At 37.9% G+C, this 20,732-nt stretch overlaps 1 protein-coding gene across 2 annotated transcripts in view; it reads left to right on the plus strand.

Annotated features, from left to right (window-relative positions):
* Positions 1-20,732, plus strand: part of LOC106904225 (ankyrin repeat and IBR domain-containing protein 1) — a 37,596-nt gene that overhangs the window by 4,996 nt on the left and 11,868 nt on the right. For both annotated transcript variants that reach the window (XM_014968447.2, XM_014968441.2), the window contains exons 3-15: positions 478-778; positions 3,224-3,406; positions 4,128-4,245; positions 7,523-7,731; positions 9,335-9,423; positions 10,186-10,330; positions 10,848-11,014; positions 11,649-11,737; positions 12,596-12,726; positions 16,816-16,950; positions 17,848-17,934; positions 18,459-18,525; positions 19,647-19,792. In XM_014968447.2, coding sequence (XP_014823933.2) covers positions 478-778; positions 3,224-3,406; positions 4,128-4,245; positions 7,523-7,731; positions 9,335-9,423; positions 10,186-10,330; positions 10,848-11,014; positions 11,649-11,737; positions 12,596-12,726; positions 16,816-16,950; positions 17,848-17,934; positions 18,459-18,525; positions 19,647-19,792 — 1,867 coding nt within the window. The remainder of the gene's footprint in view (positions 1-477; positions 779-3,223; positions 3,407-4,127; positions 4,246-7,522; positions 7,732-9,334; positions 9,424-10,185; positions 10,331-10,847; positions 11,015-11,648; positions 11,738-12,595; positions 12,727-16,815; positions 16,951-17,847; positions 17,935-18,458; positions 18,526-19,646; positions 19,793-20,732) is intronic.

Here is a 20,732-nt window from a genome sequence, read left to right on the forward strand (position 1 = left end):
GCTCTCCTGAGCAAGGGACTATTTCTGGATGAGAAATGAGTCTCAATGGAACAAATGACCAGACATTAAGCCATAAAGCCTTTTCAAAGTGTATCTGAAACATTACGCATGAAGGCCAGATTGTATTAATTAACTACGTTACTGTCGTTGAGATATGAACTAAACATCTAAATGACTTGAAGTGAAAATGCATTCAGTTCTACCTTCCTTAGGTACATTTCCTTTGACTTTTGTCTCCCCTTACTTCAGTGTCCGTAGGTGTTGGTTTTTCAAAATAAAGTAAACTTTAAAGTTTCATGATATTTACATAAAAAAAAACAAAAAAACAATTTAATTCTGGGTGTGGCAGCTTTTATTTTGCTGTGGCGGTGCGCCACGATCGATTACATGTGGAGGAAACCCTGCGCTTATTGACCAAATACCAAACCAGAGCTAAGCCACTGACATTCTTTGTTTATATTTCCCTTTATCTTCTAGGTCGTTTCTCATAGACAAAGATGGCAATCCTAACAAGCGCAACGTGCACAATGAGACATCTCTGCACCTCCTCTGCATGGGGCCTCAGATCCTGACCTCAGAGGGTGCGCTGCAGCCACGGATCTCGCGGCCCTACGAGGACGAACAACGTCGGACGGAATGCCTCCAGATCATTTTGTCTTGGACCGGGGCGAAGCTGGACCATGGAGAGTATGAGAGCGCTGAAATCAATGCCACGGACAACAAGAAAAACACCTGCCTGCACTATGCAGCCGCCTCAGGCATGAGGACCTCAGTTGAGGTGAGGTTTTAAAAACGTACTGTCTTCAACATATTCCAAGCTATAACCATAACTTAAAAACCTGAGCTGAGTGTTAAATTGCATCGTTTTAACTGATGTTGCTCATCATAAAAGTAACTTTGATTTGTCTTCCAAGAAAGAAGAAAGGAAAAAAAGCTATCTCTACAGTTCCCTTCAGCTCTTTGTACACAGCAAATGCACACATACATTTTATTCATGTCTGCACAGCTTATTGTTTATCATAAAAAAACACACTGCACTTTCTAATTAATCTGAATGACATGTAGAATGACTTATACTTGTAAAATTATATTGCAGCTGAATATTGTATATAGCATATAGTAGCACATGTGTGTTTACGCCACAATATTTTAGTTTATTTGGATACTAAAATTACTTACCCATATGGTGTAAGTCTGAATTGTAGCCCCATAACAGCTGTGACAGGCCCTTACTGTTGGGATAGAAACAGAATCAGTACAAAATTCTTAAAAAACTGGGCCTGAAGGAAAAGTAGGGCATCTTTTTTTTAAATTTATTTTAAATCGTATAGTAATACAAAAATAAATCATACTAGTAACTTTACTTTGGTGTAAAATTCTGGAGCAACTATGGTATTTAGATTTAGAAACAATTGGGAATTACTTAAGTAGAGCAGACTTGAGCACAACTACCACTGAGCTGAACCAAAAAAGATTTTACAGAGGAGCACCAGGAGGCAGAATTTTTAAAAAGACATATTCTGACTAGATGAAGTGAGAGTGACTCTTAATGGAGCACATAGATGAACCCTGCAGCTGGATCGCTAATGGATGCAGGGCACCACTTTAAGTCAGGCGCCAGCTGGGTTGGAAGATGGCAGTTTTCATTAAGAGAGAGCTTGTTGGGCATTTTTAGGTCTAAAAAGGACTGAAAATCAGCTCCCAAATCTGCTGTCAGTATCTCAAAGATGCTGCCCTGAAGGAGTGGTACAGGGGAGATATGTGCAGCACTCAAGAGAGTGGTGTTTTTCTTTCAGGACAGTACTCTACCGCTTGTTCTACCTCTTGGATGGGCTGTAATGATGACATCTGTTGTGAAGTTGCAGTAGTCTGTTCTTATTTTTGTTATGCAGGGGTAGAGCAGCACACGGAGTGTTGAATTAGTAATATTCTGGTTTTATCACATATGTATTCACAAGACAAAGGCCAAATCAATCAGACAGACTTAACGTTAAACATTGCACTACGTGACTCGATGCCAGTTGTAGTTCCCACTAAAACAAAGCACTCACCAAGGGTCGGATTTGACTTTGAGTTGTTGCGAGACTGCACTCGTTCTGCAGAAAGGAGGAGAGAAAGAAAACATTCCTCATATGTGGAGGTGTGCCTGGAATCTCAAAGAAACACATACTGATAGAATGACTGCTGAACCACGTTATTTACCACAGAATTTAGTGCCAAAAATGATCAGCGAGAAGCAAAGAAATACCAGATAAGCAAAGCTGCATTCCGCTTCTCTTAGGATGTTGTCATTTTCCTTATCTACATTGTGCTGGAAACTAGAGGGAATGTAACTGTGCCACGTACTGGCACTTTGGAAAACTGCATTTATTTCATACGTATGATTGTTTTGTAGAATCACCAAAAACCTTTGGTGCTTAATTAATCTAACCTTAATCACAAAAGATCTGTTTGTGTTATAAGTGCTGATCATTTCACCACTTACAATCCCAGAAGCTTTTTGCATACCTAAATTTATATGTCATGGGGACATTTGGGATGGGCTTTGAGTTAAAGTAATTTTCTGTCACCCAGTGTCAAGTAACGTTTGAACACTGGTGTTCAAACGTTTTGCACTGGGGGCCAAAACTGGAAAATTTAAAAAGTTCCACAAAGTTCATTACATTAAAAATGCAAAAATGTATTTATTGTGATTTTTTTTTTCTCTTTTCTTTTTTTTTTTTTTTTTACTTGCTCGACAATAAACACAATTTTTATTAAATTTATATATTGTTAAAGATCCAAGACACATTTTTTTTTTTTTTTTTTTTTTTTGGTCATCAATTGTTTTCTGCTTTGTTGGCCAAATTTGGACCTTTCTTGACTTATCAGGGGCTGAATAAAATCATTTCAAGGGCCAAAGTCTGGCCCTTGGGAAGAATAATATATGAAAATAGGGTGTAATATAAAGCCTTCTGAAAACAATACTATTGCATTTAATTTTACATATGATTGGATTACAGTTGATTGGTCAAGATCCCAGATAACCAACAATCCCAATTTCCTGACTAAACTGAACTGATTGCCCTGTGTTAGGAGTTCAAGTGCAGACGCAGAGCTTCCCACAGATGCTGTGTAAGACGTGTGAAGTGATAACAACTTGCATCACTTGTTGTGGTTTAAGTGTTTTCAGTCATCTCCTATAATTCAAGCCATTTTTTTTCTTTTCTTGTCGCTTGCTCAGTTACTGCTGCAAAGAGGAGCAGACCTGTTTGTGGAGAACGAAAACCGTGAGACTCCATGTGACTGTGCCGAGAAGCAGCACCACAAGGATTTGGCCCTGAGCCTGGAGTCGCAGATGGTCTTCTCTCTGGCCCCTGAGGCAGAGGGTATAGAAGCAGAGTATGCAGCCCTCGATCGAAGAGAGGTACAGAATAAAACCCTCAGAAACGGTTCATTTTGTTTGTCGCTGCCTGATTTGATTTACAACATTGCCTTGACCATTGTTTAGTGTAGCTTTGTCTGTAGTGCTGAGAATATAACAAAGCACTAAAAAAAAGTGTCAGCTTTTTGCTCTTGCTCTTTCAGACACAGCTCTTTTTATAAGTTAACACATACTGGATACCTTCCTCTTGCTAAACCCACACAGTTTGTGTCACTTTGTTTGTTGGTGGTGTAAAATTACTATTTATTTAAAAAGTTTTCTTATTTTATCTATTATTTCAGTTACATTAGTGCACTCATGAACCCTGCTGCTAGTTAAGACAAACGTCCAATACTAAAAAAAGGAATTGCTGCCATATTTCTGTATGAGATGCCTTGTCTAGACAAATTGACAGAAATTAATTTGCGCTAAAGTTTGTGATCTGTATCTTGTGTCTTTTATTGTGTCAATGTACAGTCACGTCCCTGTAATCATTTACAGAGACTGCTCTGTTCTCTCTTTTCATCAGCATTTTCGTGGAACTTTCATCTGCATTGTCATCTGCTTTTGTCACCCATTATCAGACTAACACTCTTGGTTTTTATTTGGCTACAGTCAAATTTGCTGTTTTAACCTTCTAACCACCTTCAACATCTATCCTTTCCCTTCCTATCCGTAAACTTGGTAATTCTTCTCTTGTCTCTGGCCTTTTTTTCCTTTTCAGTTGTATGAGGGCCTGCGGCCTCAGGACCTGCGGAGGCTGAAGGACATGCTGATAGTGGAGACAGCGGACATGCTGCAAGCCCCTCTCTTCACTGCAGAAGCTTTGCTACGTGCCCATGGTACAGTGAGACACAAACACTGGCACATATCTGAGATCTCTGTCCTTTACATTCATGGAGCAATGGATCTGAACAAGTAGCTCATATATGTGAATAAATTGCATGTCTAAACTACAAAAATAAGGATATTTTATTGAACATGAACTTGTATTCGGTTAAATCGGTATGTAAGGAGCAAAAGTGTGTCACACTATGCATATCTGAGAGAAGTTGCCTTTGTGAAGGTTTGCAATAAGACAGAATTTTACTATTTGTCTGTGAGTATTCATGTAGAATCCTATCTTAATTTAGGGATCTTCTAAACATTCCTGCTCCATGACATAGGCTGAATTCTCAAAAAGATAAGAACAGACCAACTCTGGGTTGAGCCTTCCTGTTATCCACTGAATTTCTCTCTGTTGCAGTGGTCATCCCTCTAGTTCTTCCTGTCAACTTCATATCGTTTCTCATACTCTAACGTCATTTTAAACCAGTCACTAATACTGAAAAAACACTTTTCTACTTTCAGCAACAACTTTTACACTGTAGAGTGATGTTCCTAAGTTGAAGTCTTTGCTCAGCTGCAGTAAGTTCATGGACCAGATTCTGACCAGCTGGGAACCCATAACGTAACTCATGCCGACTATCGCTAGTTTCCCGCCTCCAGCCTATTTTTCAGTTCTTCAACAAAAATGCCGATCAGAAAAACGACATCAATCGATCTCTGACTCAAATGTTTAACTCTGAAAAAATCCTGCTCAAGGTGGATATTTTTGTTATTTTGCTTGTTAAAAAAAATCTGGTTCACATAACATGTTGGTGTAATTTGAATCTGGGCTTTGGCAAGACAGTTGTCTCTTCATTTGAACCATTCCTTTGTGGGTTTGTTGATATTTTTCTTTGAATTATGACCCTATGTAAACTATCTGCACTGTTTGATACAAAGCAGAATTATTTGAATCCCTGAGAGCAACCTGCACACCCTCATGACATCATAGTAGCAGCAAGATTGCAACATCTGATGCTCCTTACTCTAGTCAGATTGTTTTCAATAACAACCAAACCCTTGCTAAGCAAACTCTGGCCAGAAACGTTTAAATGTCTGTTTTTAATAGATTTGTGGAAAAAAACTTCATTGCAGATTACAAATGTATTCAAGCAACACCTGACTTTCTGAAAGTCTTAGAGGTTTGGGAAATATTGGTCAAAATGTATGATTTATTGTTTGTTTCTAAATTTCTTAATCTTAATTAGATACATTTGTGGTAATGTAAGTATCTACAGACTTCAGTTAATTAGAATATTATTGAAAAGTTCATTTATTTCAGTTACTCCATTCACTGAATGGAGACCAGTTAGAAACACAGCATTTGTTTCTTGCTTACAGATGATGACAACACAACATTTAAGATGAAAATATTATATCACATCAATAAAAGCATATGTCAGTACAGATATATGGACTTAATGAGAAGTATGTTTAATGTAGATATGTTTAAAAGTTATTTTCAAAATGCACAAACCTCATATTGTAATTTCTTGAATATTAATGTACTCATATTTTCTAAGGTATGTTTCCAACTAAATTATCCTACTTTTACATAATTACAAAGAAACATTTGGATTTTTTTTTGTCAGAATCTCTGTGTGAACTAGTTCACTGATTCCCTTATCAAGTCGATTTGGACTAACTACTGAGTCGGTGTGTTAGAGCTGAGATTTAATTTGCAGCCTTTCGACACCAATTCTCAAAGTGGATTCACTTAACATCTGCCATTTGATACAACTTCTAAAAAGCTTGTAATGTTTAAAACATTATTCGATTTGAAACTTTTCAAAACTGTCGTCTTTTTTTTTTTTTTTTTAATTGAACCTGGTTTAAATGCAGTAGCTGTCTGTTGAGCTGCAGACGCTAGGACATGCCTGTGGGAGCTTAGAGGAAATCAAGCAGTGCTATATTTACTCGCCTATGTCATGGGAATACCGCCTGGCGGTCGGAAGAGGATGAAACGCTTCAGGATTTTCGTTAACGTCTAAAAGAACGGCTTATCGTCCGCCGCTTTTGGAAACTTTCACAGATTCCCACACTTACTGACTTCTGTTTCATTATCAGCCTTTTTAGTTGACTTATCATGTTTCCTGCTGCTTGCCTGCTTGTCAGTCTTTCTGTGCTTCTAATAATTCACATTTTCTAAATGTGAAACAAAACTTTTAATTTCAGACTCGTATTTAATAGCTGAAGGGAGGAAGATAGGGTTATGCTCACTGATTGGTTTTAATTGAATGGAAATGGGGGGATTGTTGCGACATTCATTATCTAAATGAGGCCATTTGGAGTCGGAGGCATTTGATTGCTGCTGAAGCGTGTCTCGAGGCTGATAGCGTCCTAATTGCAGTTGACCCGGTCATGTTCCTTATTTTAAGAGGGGAGAATATTTGGACTGAGGCACGGTCTGCAAGTCACTCCCAGTTTATCCTCAGAGTCTCTCAAATAGGTTTATGTAAGTAGGGGAGCTGTTCTAAAACACAAAACCAGGTGGCAGCAAGTTTCTGTCTATTGAACCCAAAATTATGTCAACTTTAATTTAGCATTGCCCTGGCAAATGGGCTTAAATGAATGTCTTAAAATGACTTTTTTGTGAATAAAATGCAAACTTCTTCATGAAACCGATTTGTTTTTACTGGGCCAACCCAATTTAGTTTTTTTTTGCATTGTAACATTTTCAAAACACTTCTTCTGTAATCTTGTTCTACTTCATTATGGCCTTTTTATTTGTAGAAAATGATGTAATTGCGAAGAATTTTGGATTTATTTATTTATGGATCTATATCTCTTTGTTTTGGTTGTCCTTACAATTACTTATTAAAGCTTAAAATCATTTGTACTCTTAATTCTTCTCTTGCTTACTTTACTTGCTTGTTTTTTAAAGAAACATGAATCCTGACACTTTTCCCTTAACCAACTGTAATTTGTGATGGGTAGGTAAAATGCTGAAAAAATTGGAACATTTTTCAATATATTAAATGCATCATTTTTTGAATCCATTTTTGATCTGTAAATGCTGCGACCATCAGCCAGTTATTGGATACCCTTGATGAATAAATGTATGGAAATTGGAGATTTTGTTTTTTATTGTCAGTTGGATTAAAAACTACCACAGCAACAAAGGGCCCTCAGTTTTTCTATTGTGTGTTGCTGCCTTCAGAATGAGAAAAATTAATTGTAAAAGTCTGAATTGGGAGGTCAGTACCGAAAGGGGAAAAAAGCCTGATGAGTTCATCTCCATGTTTTTGTCAGACTGGGACCGAGAGAAGCTTCTGGAAGCCTGGATGAGTAACGCCGAGGAATGCTGCCAACGTTCAGGGGTGCAGATGCCCAACCCACCCCCTAGTGGCTACAACGCTTGGGACACACTGCCGTCGCCCCGGACACCTCGCACCACCCGCTCCTCCGTCACTTCCCCAGACCAAATCAGCCTCTTAGCGGGGGATGACGATTCCTCTCTGGTGAGAAATTTGCAACGTTTTTTTTTTCCTTTTTCTCCCAGTTTAGACGTTTGTTGGCGCTGATCTGTTTAATACAGAACATTCAGGTTGGAATAAGGTTTCTCTTCAGTACGCACTGTGATATAAATGCATTACAGTTCTTATGGAGGCTTCCGTTACCTTTCCTCTTTTAGTAGTTCTCTGTCTGTCATCAGCAGACGCCATGGGGATGAGTAAGGATTTGTTCCAAAAAATCTGGAAAATAAGTTGACTTGCACTAGCTTCAAAGAAGGGGGTTGAAAAGAAGGTTGTTTGGTATTTTTTCTTTTTATTTTAATTCAGATAAAATCAGCTGTAGATTTAGTGGAGATGTGAAATGCAAAAATGGCAGTCCGGAGAGAGCATAAGGCTTTGCCGACCAGTTTGACAAATTGCCCTGAGCATACTAGCCTCAGTGTAACATCTGGCTGATTTTGGATGAAGTCTGCATGGTTCCAAACACATAATTTTTTCCCAGTCGATCGTATTAGCTCTCGCACATCTACATTCGTTTAGAAGTCATTATTTGTTAGTATTAGTTAGTTTGTTTGTAGTAACAAGTTTGTTTGCCAGTTGTCTGACCCACAAAAATAAACACTAACAGAACCCATCCTCGTCTTTCCCCATGATTTTGGTTTAAACAAGTTGAGAATCGAGTAAATATTGACATGCTTTCCGGAAAACGGTAAAAAGGCAAGATTTGGGTTCTTATTGATGAATGACCAAGACGTCTGTGCTTATGATATAAAGATAAAGGTGATGAAAGGCTGCCTTATGCTGCAGTTAAAATTGATAGCTGTGGAAATTTAAAGTTTAGAGTGTTACTATAAATCAAGAGACTGGATATATTTATACGTAGTTGGCTGGGACATTCATTGGCAGTCCAAGTTTGCCTTAAAAATGAACCACAGTGTATAATTACTGTAGCTTACAAATGTAATTTATTAATTGTCTGGTGAGTAATTGTTCCATTTGACTCACACTGTCTGCACTCTTGGCTCTTCATGAGCGTAAATGCACTGTGCCAAGTGCACTCAAGGACTCATTTAAGTCTGCAAGTTGATTTTTATCATGTTCTCCAGCCTAAATCAATAGTTTCATTGTTGAACTACACTGCCTCCTCTTTGTCTTTTTGTGCGGGGCAGTCCTCCAGTATAACAGCTCCTGTCTGCCTGGCCCCGTTTGTTTTTTTCGTGGGTGTGAGAAAATACATCTGCTAACAGAACGGTCATCTGTGATCCCTGTCGATTTTGAGAGGTCGTAATCTTAGCAGAGTTATCTTTCATAAACCGACCTTTGTTATCGTGTGGACTCGCACCCACGGACACGTCTGATTAGTCACCGCTTTCCCGTCCGTTTATATTCCAGAGGATAATGAAGTCTATTTACACATCTAAATATTTTGGAACGTTTTCTCAGAAAGAATACTCTTAGTGTTTAGGCTTGAATACAACACTCCAAACGAAACAAACAAAAAACCCAAATCAAACATAATGACAAGCCGGTGCATGTATTCTATGCTAAGACTTTGAAGTTTCATTGTGGCCTTGTAGTCATCTTTCTATCTTAATGTTTTGTCTCTCAGTGTGGTATCTGCATGTCTTCCATCTCCTTCTTTGAGGAACCTGTTGACATGTCCTGTGGCCATGATTTCTGCAGAGCATGCTGGGAAGGGTAAGTAACAGAAATCCAAAAATCTGGATTTGCTTCAAGTGTGGGTCTCCTACAAACACCAATGTCAAGGCTGACATGGATAAATAAAAGCTGTTCTGTGGTATCAGACAGGAAGAGAACGGTGGAAGGAAAAACAACCTGCACATGCATTAATCAAGGGAACACTACAGTTTTCTTTGTACTTTAATTAACAGTAATTATTTTGGTGAAATGAGTATGTTAATCATAACATGCCAATAATAATGAAGCATTAGTCGGTGGTTCATTTATTCTAAATCACCTTGTTTAATCTGGTCTACTGTTGCAGAGCAGCATAAGAGGGAAAATCCTGCTACGAACTGCAGTGTTTCTATGGATGCTTTTTCAGGATAAATATTCATTTTTATTTGATAAAAAAAAAATCAAATAAAATATAAAGATGCAAAAATACTTCAGATATTTTTTCTCATGAGTTTCATCACAAAGGTTAAGCATTTCTTATGAGCTCAATGTAAACTCTGAAGGGTGAAGCCTAGTTTTGCTCCTCCGTCTGTGTTTACTCTGATTATTATGCGAATAAGTAACTTTTGGTTGCTTCATATATTACAAAATATATGGAGAAATTGCATTTGTGTCCAAATTTGTTTTGAGGCTTTAAATTAAAATGTCAATCTTAAAAAATTGAAGGGGAAATTTTGTTGAAGTTATGATACCAGTGAAGTTTTCATTAGTGTTTACATACATAAATCATTGACGTCTGTAAAACCTGTGTCCTTTTGAAAGGTTTCTCAATCTAAAGATCCAAGAGGGAGAAGCGCACAACATTTTCTGTCCAGCCTATGATTGTTACCAGCTGGTGCCAGTAGAAGTCATCGAAAGCGTGGTCTCCAGAGAGATGGACAGGCGATACCTGCAGTTTGACATAAAGGTGCATTTAGTTTAATAAGCATCTCTGTTATTCATGCAGATGAACTCTGAGGAGAAAACCTCAGAGTTCAGGTCAAAATCTTGGAAACTGATGTTAGTTTGAGACTGTATTTGTACTTCCACATTGATTTCTAGAGATAAGTGTTTCTTCTCAGAAACAAGCTTTTATATATATTTCTTAAGAAGTAGCTCTCACAAATAAACAATAATAATTCTGTCCTCACCTGTCAACATGTGTATTTGAATCAATACCTGTCTGTCTTTAATTAAAAAAGGCTAAGATCTTCTATACAACACAGAATAAACGAGAAATCTCTTCATTAGTGATACAGTCATTCATAGACCAAGATTAGGACTTTGTGCTCCTGAAATATGGCAGCATTTCACATTTCAGAGTCTGTTTTAATCTGTAAGCTGGTACAGTCGTTTCATTCTCATTAACCCCATCAGCTAAACCACCAATGTTTTGTTGAACTGCTGACTAATTTACATCTTCTTTTCTTTCTCCCTTTTTGAAGGCGTTTGTGGAAAACAATCCAGTGATACACTGGTGTCCTGTTGCAGGATGTGAGAGAGCAGTACGACTAAACGCTCAGGCCCCTGGAACCTCCAACGCAGACCCTCTAAGCTTTCCCCTGCTTCGGGCCCCGGCAGTAGACTGCGGCAAGGGCCACCTCTTCTGCTGGTCAGTAAGATGAATAGTGCTGCTTTAGGTTTATGCTGCTCATAAAATTGGCAGTTTTGGCTTTTCAGAATTAGCTGAGAAATAATACTGGTGAAAGAAAAGTTTGTTTTCTGTTTTAAGAACACTTGTTTTGTTTTTCTCTTGTTGAGAAGATGGCTCTCTGTGAACTGAAGAAAACCTTAAGATAAGCTCATTAGTTGCTAATTCTTTTTGAAAGTTTGGAGTTGGTTCTGTTTTTCATATTCATCACTGCCCTTGCATTTACCTTCTTGCCCACTGGTCTAACCTCTAGCCCACCATGATTAATCCCACCTACTTATAATGATAATAGCTTAGTGCACCTCACTTCATTATAGCGTTCTTGAAAGTGGCTGGTGGGTACCCTCAGGAGTTTAATTGACACAGCATTTGTTAGGGGAAACGGATCTAACATGGGTTCAGCTTTAGCCATTTCCATAACAAGGAGGGTGTAGAGATGAAATGCAGATTTAGCCGTCTGAAGGTGAATCAAGGCTTTTTCAATATCATTTTTTAAGACCTTTCTTGTTTGAGTGCCTTGTTTTAGACTTTCTTCATGTTTATTCAGAATGTAAACCGTGCTCTTCCTACTTTACATTTATATGTACTTTATTAGGGAATGTCGAGGAGAGGCACATGAACCCTGTGACTGTGACACGTGGAAGCTGTGGCTTCAGAAGGTCACTGAAATGAAACCTGAAGAATGTGAGTATTTGTAGCTGTTCTTGTACTTCCATTAGTTTCCAGGCGTGTTGCGTTGTTTCAGTTTTAACAGCTCATACACAATTCTGACAAAATCACATGTGGGTAATTTGTACTCTTACTAAATTCGAAATGGTTGTACACATGACTACGGAGTGTGCATAGTCTATTAATATGTTTTTAGCTTGTCTCCAATTAATTTCTGTTCTGGGAACCCTATTAGATTACTGGGTAGTACATTATTTTTACAGAATAGTTGGTGTGTTATTGCTTAGATCGTTTATTTTTCTGCGGAATAGTGATAGATTTGGGAATAAATTGCCTGGTACTTCTTCATAGTAATTACAAGCAATTTGGTAAACAAATTAAATTGCACCATTTTCGTGACAAATTATAAATTAAAAAGATTAACCCATGTATTGGAAAATTGTTGCAATGTCAAAGAGCAGTAATTGGACTGTAAGCAATGTAATAGATGATTTAAGATGACCCAAGTTGCTCCTGAGTGCCAGTTTTGTTGATGTGACGGGAGAAAAATAATGGCAATTATTTTGTTTTGGTGCCATCTCCTGTTCGATTTCCCCTGATTCTCTTTCATGCTGGCATTTCAAATGACAGATCAGAGATGCTTTGTTAATGGCCAATTACACTGTTCAAATGTGTGTACGTGTTGAGAGTGGGTGCATCGGCGTCCTGGGAGATGTCTGTGAAATACCTGAGCAGCACACATTGCTCAGGCAGGGCAAGTTCCCATTCAGCGTAGTAGTTTGTATTGATGCTGGTGTAATAGTCATTCTCATTTGATCTCATTACGTTTTTATTTGTTGTGTTTACTCCTCCTCTCCCCCACTCCTGTTGCAGTGGCTGGCGTAAGTGAAGCTTATGAGGATGCAGCGAATTGCTTATGGTTGCTCTCCAATTCTAAACCCTGCCCCACCTGCAAGTCTCCAATACAGAAAAATGAGGGCTGCAATCACATGCAGTGTGCTAAGGTACGCTACAAAAGATGGTTTCCACAAACTTCTTACCAATGTGACATAAAACAGCATCTACTGGGCATTGAGTTCAGTTTTCTTTTTGAGTTTTACAAGTATCTAAGAAGTTCTTTATACTGTGTTCTTTTTTCTTATTTATACATGGCCACAATTAAGGGATCAAACAGAAACTATTCAGAATTCCATCTTGGCATGACTGCTTTAGAAAATTTGAAAGCAATTTGATACGTTCCAACCTAAGAAAGATCAAAACTGGAATATAACTGGATGTAGCAGGAAAAAGCCGATTAACATCAGCCTCCTGGAGTACAACTGGATTAGAGACATTTACCCGAATATTGAAGGGCATGTATGCAAATATTTGAGCTTTTAGGTATTATTATGTGCATTTAATTCCTGTTTTTAAAATTCATTGACTTAAGGTTGTGCAGTAAATTGCAAATATATCATCTTGACAATATCAGTAGGTCCAATATTCATATTGCAAATGACTGGAGTGCATCTGCGATATGTCGCCTAATATGTACCAACTGTTATGAACTTGCATTTTGAAGGCTAATGTAACATTTAATCAGTTGGCGTTTCACGGTAGTAGACGCTCGCACCAAATAGACATGACATTGTTCAAAATGCTAAAGGTCAGACAGTGTAGGAAACGCAGATGAGATGGGGAAGGAAGAAGATAATGAAGATCTGATATAGTCATTGCAAGATTTTGCAGAATTGTGTATTTTGTTATCAACTCAAACTGAAAAAAGAACATCATAAATAACTAAACCTGATGAAGCAGATAATGAGCCGATGTAAATCTCCAAAATCTTAAGATTATATTTAGAAAACAACTTGGTCTGAATAGATAATTTATAAGCTACCACTAAAGCAATTTGACACCTCATATGCTGACACACTTCTTCCTATTTTTGCAAATTTAGGATCCCTTTAAGCTCTAAGTGGATTATTGTTCGATACCAATACATTTAATTTTTGCTTTGATGTTTTATTTAAACCATCCAGGTACATTTTTCAGAGTTTACGCTGTTTTTCAATTACATGATTATTTCCCAGCAATGTGCTCAAGACATGAGAAGGTTTATTTAATCTTATGGATTAAATAATTTACCTTTTTTAACATTTGGAAGTGTCAAAAAAAAAAAAGGCTGTAACAAAACCTTACATAAAAAAGAGCTTTGGAGTTTCAGACTAAATACTTTTGACTCTGCTGAACACCTGTCGTGATTCTGAAGTGTCGAACATCTTTTGAAGTCTCTTGATCCATTTTCGCACACACAGTCTCCATCCCTGAAACTGTTGAGATGTTCCAGAGGGGCAAGATGTGGGAATACTACATTTCCTTTGATCCTCTTGAGAAGTCAAGTAATAACTCTGCAATGTTGCAATATCTGAAGGAGTCAGTGATTCATACTTTTTTTTTTCTTCATTTATACACGTCTTATCTATATGCAGCTCAGCTTCTGCTTAGTGCTGTTCTGGCTCGTCTAGTATGGAGACACAAAAGTTAAAACTACCAACGTGAATTATTAACCTTTCCCATCTCACAGCTCTACTTAATAACAAATGGCGACCGGCTGACTGTGAATCAACAGCCTGAAGAGGACTTTAGGTTTACATGCTTACACAGAAAATACTTCTTGGAAGAAACCGATTTCACAAATAACAGGAAGAGGCTAGTGAAGAACCATCCATTCTGGCAATGACTAACGACAGTCTGCTACGTAGTTGAGGCTGAAGAACTGGTGAAAAGTTTGTGTCAGACAGATGATCCAAAAAAAAAAAAAAATAAATTCTTATTGCTAAGGCAACACATCTAGCTGAAGATAAATGATGGTTTGGGGGCGTTTTTGATGCAGTTCCAGCCGATGATGCTTTTAATCACATTTCAAGGCATATTCAATCAACATGTTTATTACTCTGTCAAGTTGTGCTGTGTTTTACCTTCAGGAACTTATCTGAAAGGTTTCAGTGTTGTCAGGCTGAAGGACAGTGAACTCAGTCCAAACTCTGCTGCACAACAAGCCCTTTAAAAGGAGGACCGTGTTCTGTTAGTCATCTGACCTCCACCTTTTAAAAAGGCTTTGGGATCAGCTTCACCAAAATGTTCAAATCCTTTAACCAATAAGTCTGTGGGTTTTTTTTTTTTTTGCCAACATGCTTGCAAGTGTGAAGGAGAGACTGCTTCCTTTAAAACTCTCAGCTAGGATAGTTTACAAAGCTTTGATCAGATTCAAAGTTTGCAACTTTAACATCTACACTGTTTATACCAGTAATCTTATTTAGATATTGACTCTCATTTTCAGAGAGACTTGTTTTTAACAAAAACACAACATGACAGCATGGTAAAAAGTAAAATATGTGATTATAAAGACTATAATTCAGTCCAGAAATACTTTTAATTTCCCTTTGGAATAAATAATGTAATTATTATATAAGCCAAGTTTCTTCAACAAGTCGTCATAGATGGTGATTCTGTGGGCAGAAAGGATCCCCGGTTGCAGTCAGTCTTACAACAAATCTGTAGAGAGCTCTGACTGAAGGCTGTGGCCGTTTCCCTAAAAGAAGCAAACTCCAGAGAAAACAGAGTAAGCCGACTAATGTAGCAAGCCAAATAATAATACTGCTTAAGATATGTGCTTTATTTAAAGTGTTAGAACATAAGGGATTTAGGTTCTTATTTGAAGAGCCTTTATGTTAAAAGATGACTTTATAGTTTTTAGGAGATAGAGTGTGTTCACTTTGTAACATGTTGGGTTTAAAAGATAAAAGCTGTTTAAAATGTTGATGGATTTCTCCGGCCTCTCTATAAGCCAGATTCTGTGTATTTTCCTGTTTTTGTTTTGCAGATAAGATTTTTTTTCCCTCTTACTTTTGCAATTTAATTTGTGCAACAAGAATGGCCTTCAACCAAGCGTTCGATTTCATTTGTACTTTACACAGCTTGTGAAAATTTAACAAAGGGTGAAAATCTAAAGATTTGTTTTTTGTCTAAACTTTTTAAAGGTTTTTTTGTTTCAAGTTTAGATTTATGAAGGGAAATTGTGATGGCATGTTACCTGATAAGTCCGAACTACAGTTCCTCCTATCACTGTTGCACGTTTCCCTTAAAGAACCACACTGCAGTCATACTGGCGGGATGTTGCTTATTTCACTATGTGACAGTCCTGTTGCTTCCTCCACTGGTTAAAGGGGCTGACTAGAGACTTGCTATTCACTTTGGTGAAATGGAGCTGCCTTCGCGAGCTGAAAGGCCATGTGAGGCTGAGCCTCTTGACCTGTTATTACCTCGTAAAAAATGGTTTTAACCTCACTGCTGGGAAACATGGGAGACAGTGTTGCCAAGGAACTGCCATCTTCTTCCTTCTGTTCTTTCGTTGCACTTTTTTCCCCTCCCCTATTGTCTGTCCATTTTACACCCTCTTTGTTTGTGTCTTTACTTCCATTTACCACCCTTCCCTTCTTCATCCCCTCCGCCCCACTTCTTAGCTTTCGCATTGGTTTTTCTGAAGTGTCATGTAAGTGTAGCGTTACCAGGACAACACAGATGTCAGCCCTTTGTGTCGGCTAGCTTGTCACCCATAGAAGCACTTGTGACACAGAGAGAAATTACTTAGATGCAAACACGCTGCAGATCCAAGCACTTGATGCGTTTGTTATTCAGCAATGCCGATGGGACTGGTCGCTAACGTTGTCGGTGTGCCTTCTGGTGGCAGCAGACTGCAAGGAACTGTGACATCCTAAGAGTTGCTGTTATGATGCAAAACATACATTTTCCTTTATCCTCTGTCTGTTAAGACAAATAAATGAGAAGCTTAGTTCAAGTAAATAATTTTACTTTCTAACTTAAACTCTTCCATTAGCTTATCATTTGTAACTGATTGTAATTCAATTAATTTTCAAGGTTTTAAAGTGGTAAAAAAAAAATCAATAGTTAAATCAATTGAGCTGTATCTCAGCTTCTAATTTACCACAGGGTAGGGCAAGTGAATATTATTACTTTGCTCTTTAGTCTCAGGAGTAGCATCTAATTGCAGCAGATGCTGTAAACGAGATATTGCTTTTCTGCTCCACCAGTGTAAGTACGACTTCTGCTGGATCTGCCTGGAGGAGTGGAAGAAGCACAGCTCGTCAACCGGCGGCTACTACCGCTGCACCCGTTACGAAGTCATCCAGCAGGTGGTGGAACAGTCGAAGGAAATGACAGAGGAGGTACATGCAGCCACACTGGAATTGGATTCGGTTATATAAGAGTTGTACGTTATTTGCAGTGATTCCATCCCAGTAAGATGTACCGTCTTAAATAAGATTTCACAGCCATGTGTGACAACAGGGAGCAGACACGGTTGCGTAACGGCAGCTGTTATTTGAGTAGCCCCCTGTTGCGATGATGTAAAATAAATATTTCGCAGGCAGCCAAGCTTCTTCTCTGTTTATTAGTTTTTTTTTTCATGAAAGCATTAAACTGAAGAACAACTCTGTATTTAATTTGATTCATATGAAAAAATGAAGAGGAGGTACTGCTTGCATTGTTATGGTAAAAAGAACTAGAAAGGGGATTATGAGAAGGCAAATATATGTGCAGTTAATATTGTTCATACATTTTGTCAAAGCACTCAATAAACTATGCCAGCAAAGGCAGTGTTTTTGTTGAATTATATTGACAATAAGGTAATTGTAATGCACTGACAGGGTTTTTCTTAATCCTCTTATTTATGAAACAGAAACACATGTAGTAAACCACATGAACCGCATATTTTATTCATTAAGGGGTAGTCAAGGGCAGCTTTTAAACCTGTTGATTTAATCATCCAATGCTTCATCAAAAAATTTAAAGGAGTGCTTCTTCTTTTTTGCTTAATAGTATGAGCGGAAAGTCATTGAAAACACAAATTACACACGTTTCCCGTCACAAAGTCTCCTGCTCACAGGTGAAAAGAAGCTCATTCTTAGTCTCAGTTTGCATTCCTCCCAATCATCAGTACAGATTTCACCTTTGGCACGGCTTCCTTTGACTCCTCGGATGCAGGGTATTAACACTTTGTCTGTTAGGGAGAACAACATGTTCAGGAGTTTATTGACTGTGACTGTCTCGTCACGGTTTTGCAGGCAGAGAAGAAGCACAAGAGCTTTCAGGAACTTGATCGTTTTATGCACTACTACACACGCTTCAAGAACCATGAGCACAGCTATCAGGTAAACTTTGCCTCCCTCTGTTGTTTCATTTGCATATTATACTGACAGGCGTGCAGGCCAAGAAACCTTGGGGGAAACTTATCTCGCAGACAGACAAGCACTCATTCTGAAGTCCTAATCTACTAAGGTGGAACCTTTTTGTATGATCCAGCTGTAATGTTATAATGTGCAATGATATTAAGTAACAGCTGAAGTAATTAACTTTTTTTTTACAACTGCAACCTTGGTATTTAACATCTGACGCCATGTTAACAATCAGTGTACACAGGTCATTGTAATAAATGTTTCAGTAGAAGCTTTTCTTTATCGTCCTAAAAGCATAAAGACAAAGGAACTTTTCAGGAAACAGTGGCTGGTTGTCATTTTATGGCTGATTGGCGTATCAAGTCTATAAATCAATCTTATTACAGAAGCCATCTCTTCTCTGCACTGCTCTGTTTAACTTTGTCTCTGTTCATTGTTTGTGAGGCAAAGCTCCCAATGCTGTTTAAATGCAACAATTCAACCTTGTGGCTTCCTCGTAGCTCGAGCAGCGCCTGTTAAAAACGGCCAAAGAGAAGATGGAGCAGCTCAGTCGAGCCCTCAGTGGAAGTGAGTGTTCAGTCTGCCATGACAGTGTGAATTTTTATTACACATTTATCTGCAAATTTGTCGCCATCTTTGGCATTAAACATTTGTAAACTGTGGGACATGAGAGTAAAAATACCTAGGAAAGTCACTTAATTAGGTACACCTGCAATATTTAGCAGGCTATACTGGGCTTCTGCACAGGTTTGAAAAGTACAGAGCTGGAATTTATGATTTCTTAACTTGAACTTTGCCATTTTCCAAATTCAAGCTCTAGAGCTTAATGGAACACAACATAAATAGCCAGAAGCATTTCCTGCTGATTTACTGCACAATGCTATGTGTTGATAGGAAAAGCTCAAAATATCATCTGCTGCATATGAAGAAGATTGCAATGATGCAATGACTGATGCTTATTACCACTATTTCACTGTTTGCTTATATTTACTTTGCAGATAATTGCACCCAAATTCCCTGTGAGCACCACTGAATGCGTCAAACTTTACCACTGAGCCGTGATATTTGCTCAATTAACTAAAAGACAAACATTTTTATTCCAGATATGGAATATAAGTTGAGCACAGTTTCTAGAAATCATCAAGACACATTTTAACTGAAATCTCTAAAAATATGCTTCTGTTTAGCAAAGGTAGGTTTTGTTCTAATACAAAGCAATTTAGTTTTATTATAATCAGATGCATGAAATCATGTCGTCCTCAGAGTCACCCCCCTAGATAATTGGAGATACCATCTCCAGTCATCATATTTACTAATTAGTATGTATTATTGTATGGATAGAGGTTTGAATTCTGAACTCCAATAAAAGACTGTGCCTCCTTGCATTTTTCTCTGTTTTGGTAATGTAAAATGTAGAGTTTTTTCCTTACGGAGCCCTCTCGGGAAAGAAATGTATTCAGATTAGACAATTAGTGTCGGCGTAATGCAAGAGAATTAAAATTCATAACACATAAAGGGCAGTGCACCTCTTGACACCCCATCTGTAACTTAAAAGGACAAAACCTGGAATTGATTTTCTATAGGTGCTTTGTTTCTCGGATTTCTAAAACTAAAGTGAAATAATGTAGGTGGGATTAAAAGGCTGTGCTAAATTGTGTTTTCTGACTCTTCCTACTTGTCTTGTGTAGGGGAAGGAGGCCCCCCTGATACTACGTTCATCGAAGATGCGGTCCTAGAGCTGCTGAAGACCCGCCGCATCCTAAAGTGCTCTTATCCTTATGGGTTCTTTCTAGAGCCCAAAAGCACAAAGAAGGAGATCTACGAGCTTATGCAGGTTTCAGAGCATCTTATTGAAAAGAAATACCAACTTCCACAGCAAGGCTGTCTTATATGGGCCAATACAGATGGGGGGCTAAAGATTTATAGCTCATGATCTTCCCCACATACCACCATTAAACCAGCACATCTCATCTTTTTGTTATTGGATGTATGAATACCAGTACCGACACAGAATGGGCTTTTCTAAAGTATTGCAATTTGACTATTTGTACTACAAATGTCTGATTCTTTTATAGGTCTGAAGAGGTTTTGATCTTAAGGCATGTTGGATATTAAATGGTCGGCAGAAGAATGTACACCGCCACCATCTGATGTGTCAATTGTAGCATTGGAATAGAGCGATGGCAGGGAACAAGGTTAAGCAGTGAAACTCCTGACAAACTAGTTACTTTGCAACAGTGCTAAGATTAATACATTTTAAATACCAACTTAAATGTGACGGTATATATTTTTTTCTTTGGGAGTTTTGAAGCTGCTAGAACAACTTCAAAACCCTTGTTCTAGCTATTCTCTTGTTTTCTCTTATTTTTAAAAATCAGAATCAGTGATTCTGTAAAACAGGATTTTAATAATGTTTTAAAAAATAAATACAAAATTATTATGAATATAACATTTTAAACTTTTGCATCTTAATCCAGCAAGTGTTAGTAAAACAGAGGTCTCTGTGTTTCTTCTAAAAAAAAAAATGTTGATTTCCACCTTCACTCTGACTTTTCCAAAACACTGCTAACCTTTTCAAATCCAACATGTTTCATGGCACAGAGATTAGTCATAAAAACAAAACAGAAAACCTTCATTATTCTCCAGCCTTCCTCAAATCTGGGGAAGGTCTTGCTCTCTTGCAACCTGAATCAGTTGGAGACATTTTTCAATGTCAGAGACAGATAACTACAGTATAAAGTTTTACGTTTTAATTAGCTTCCTACATTTCTCTG

This window comes from Poecilia mexicana, unplaced genomic scaffold (assembly GCF_051168715.1).
Source record: "Poecilia mexicana isolate PSO_F unplaced genomic scaffold, ASM5116871v1 scaffold_16, whole genome shotgun sequence".
In the NCBI taxonomy this organism is placed as follows: Eukaryota; Metazoa; Chordata; class Actinopteri; order Cyprinodontiformes; family Poeciliidae; genus Poecilia; species Poecilia mexicana.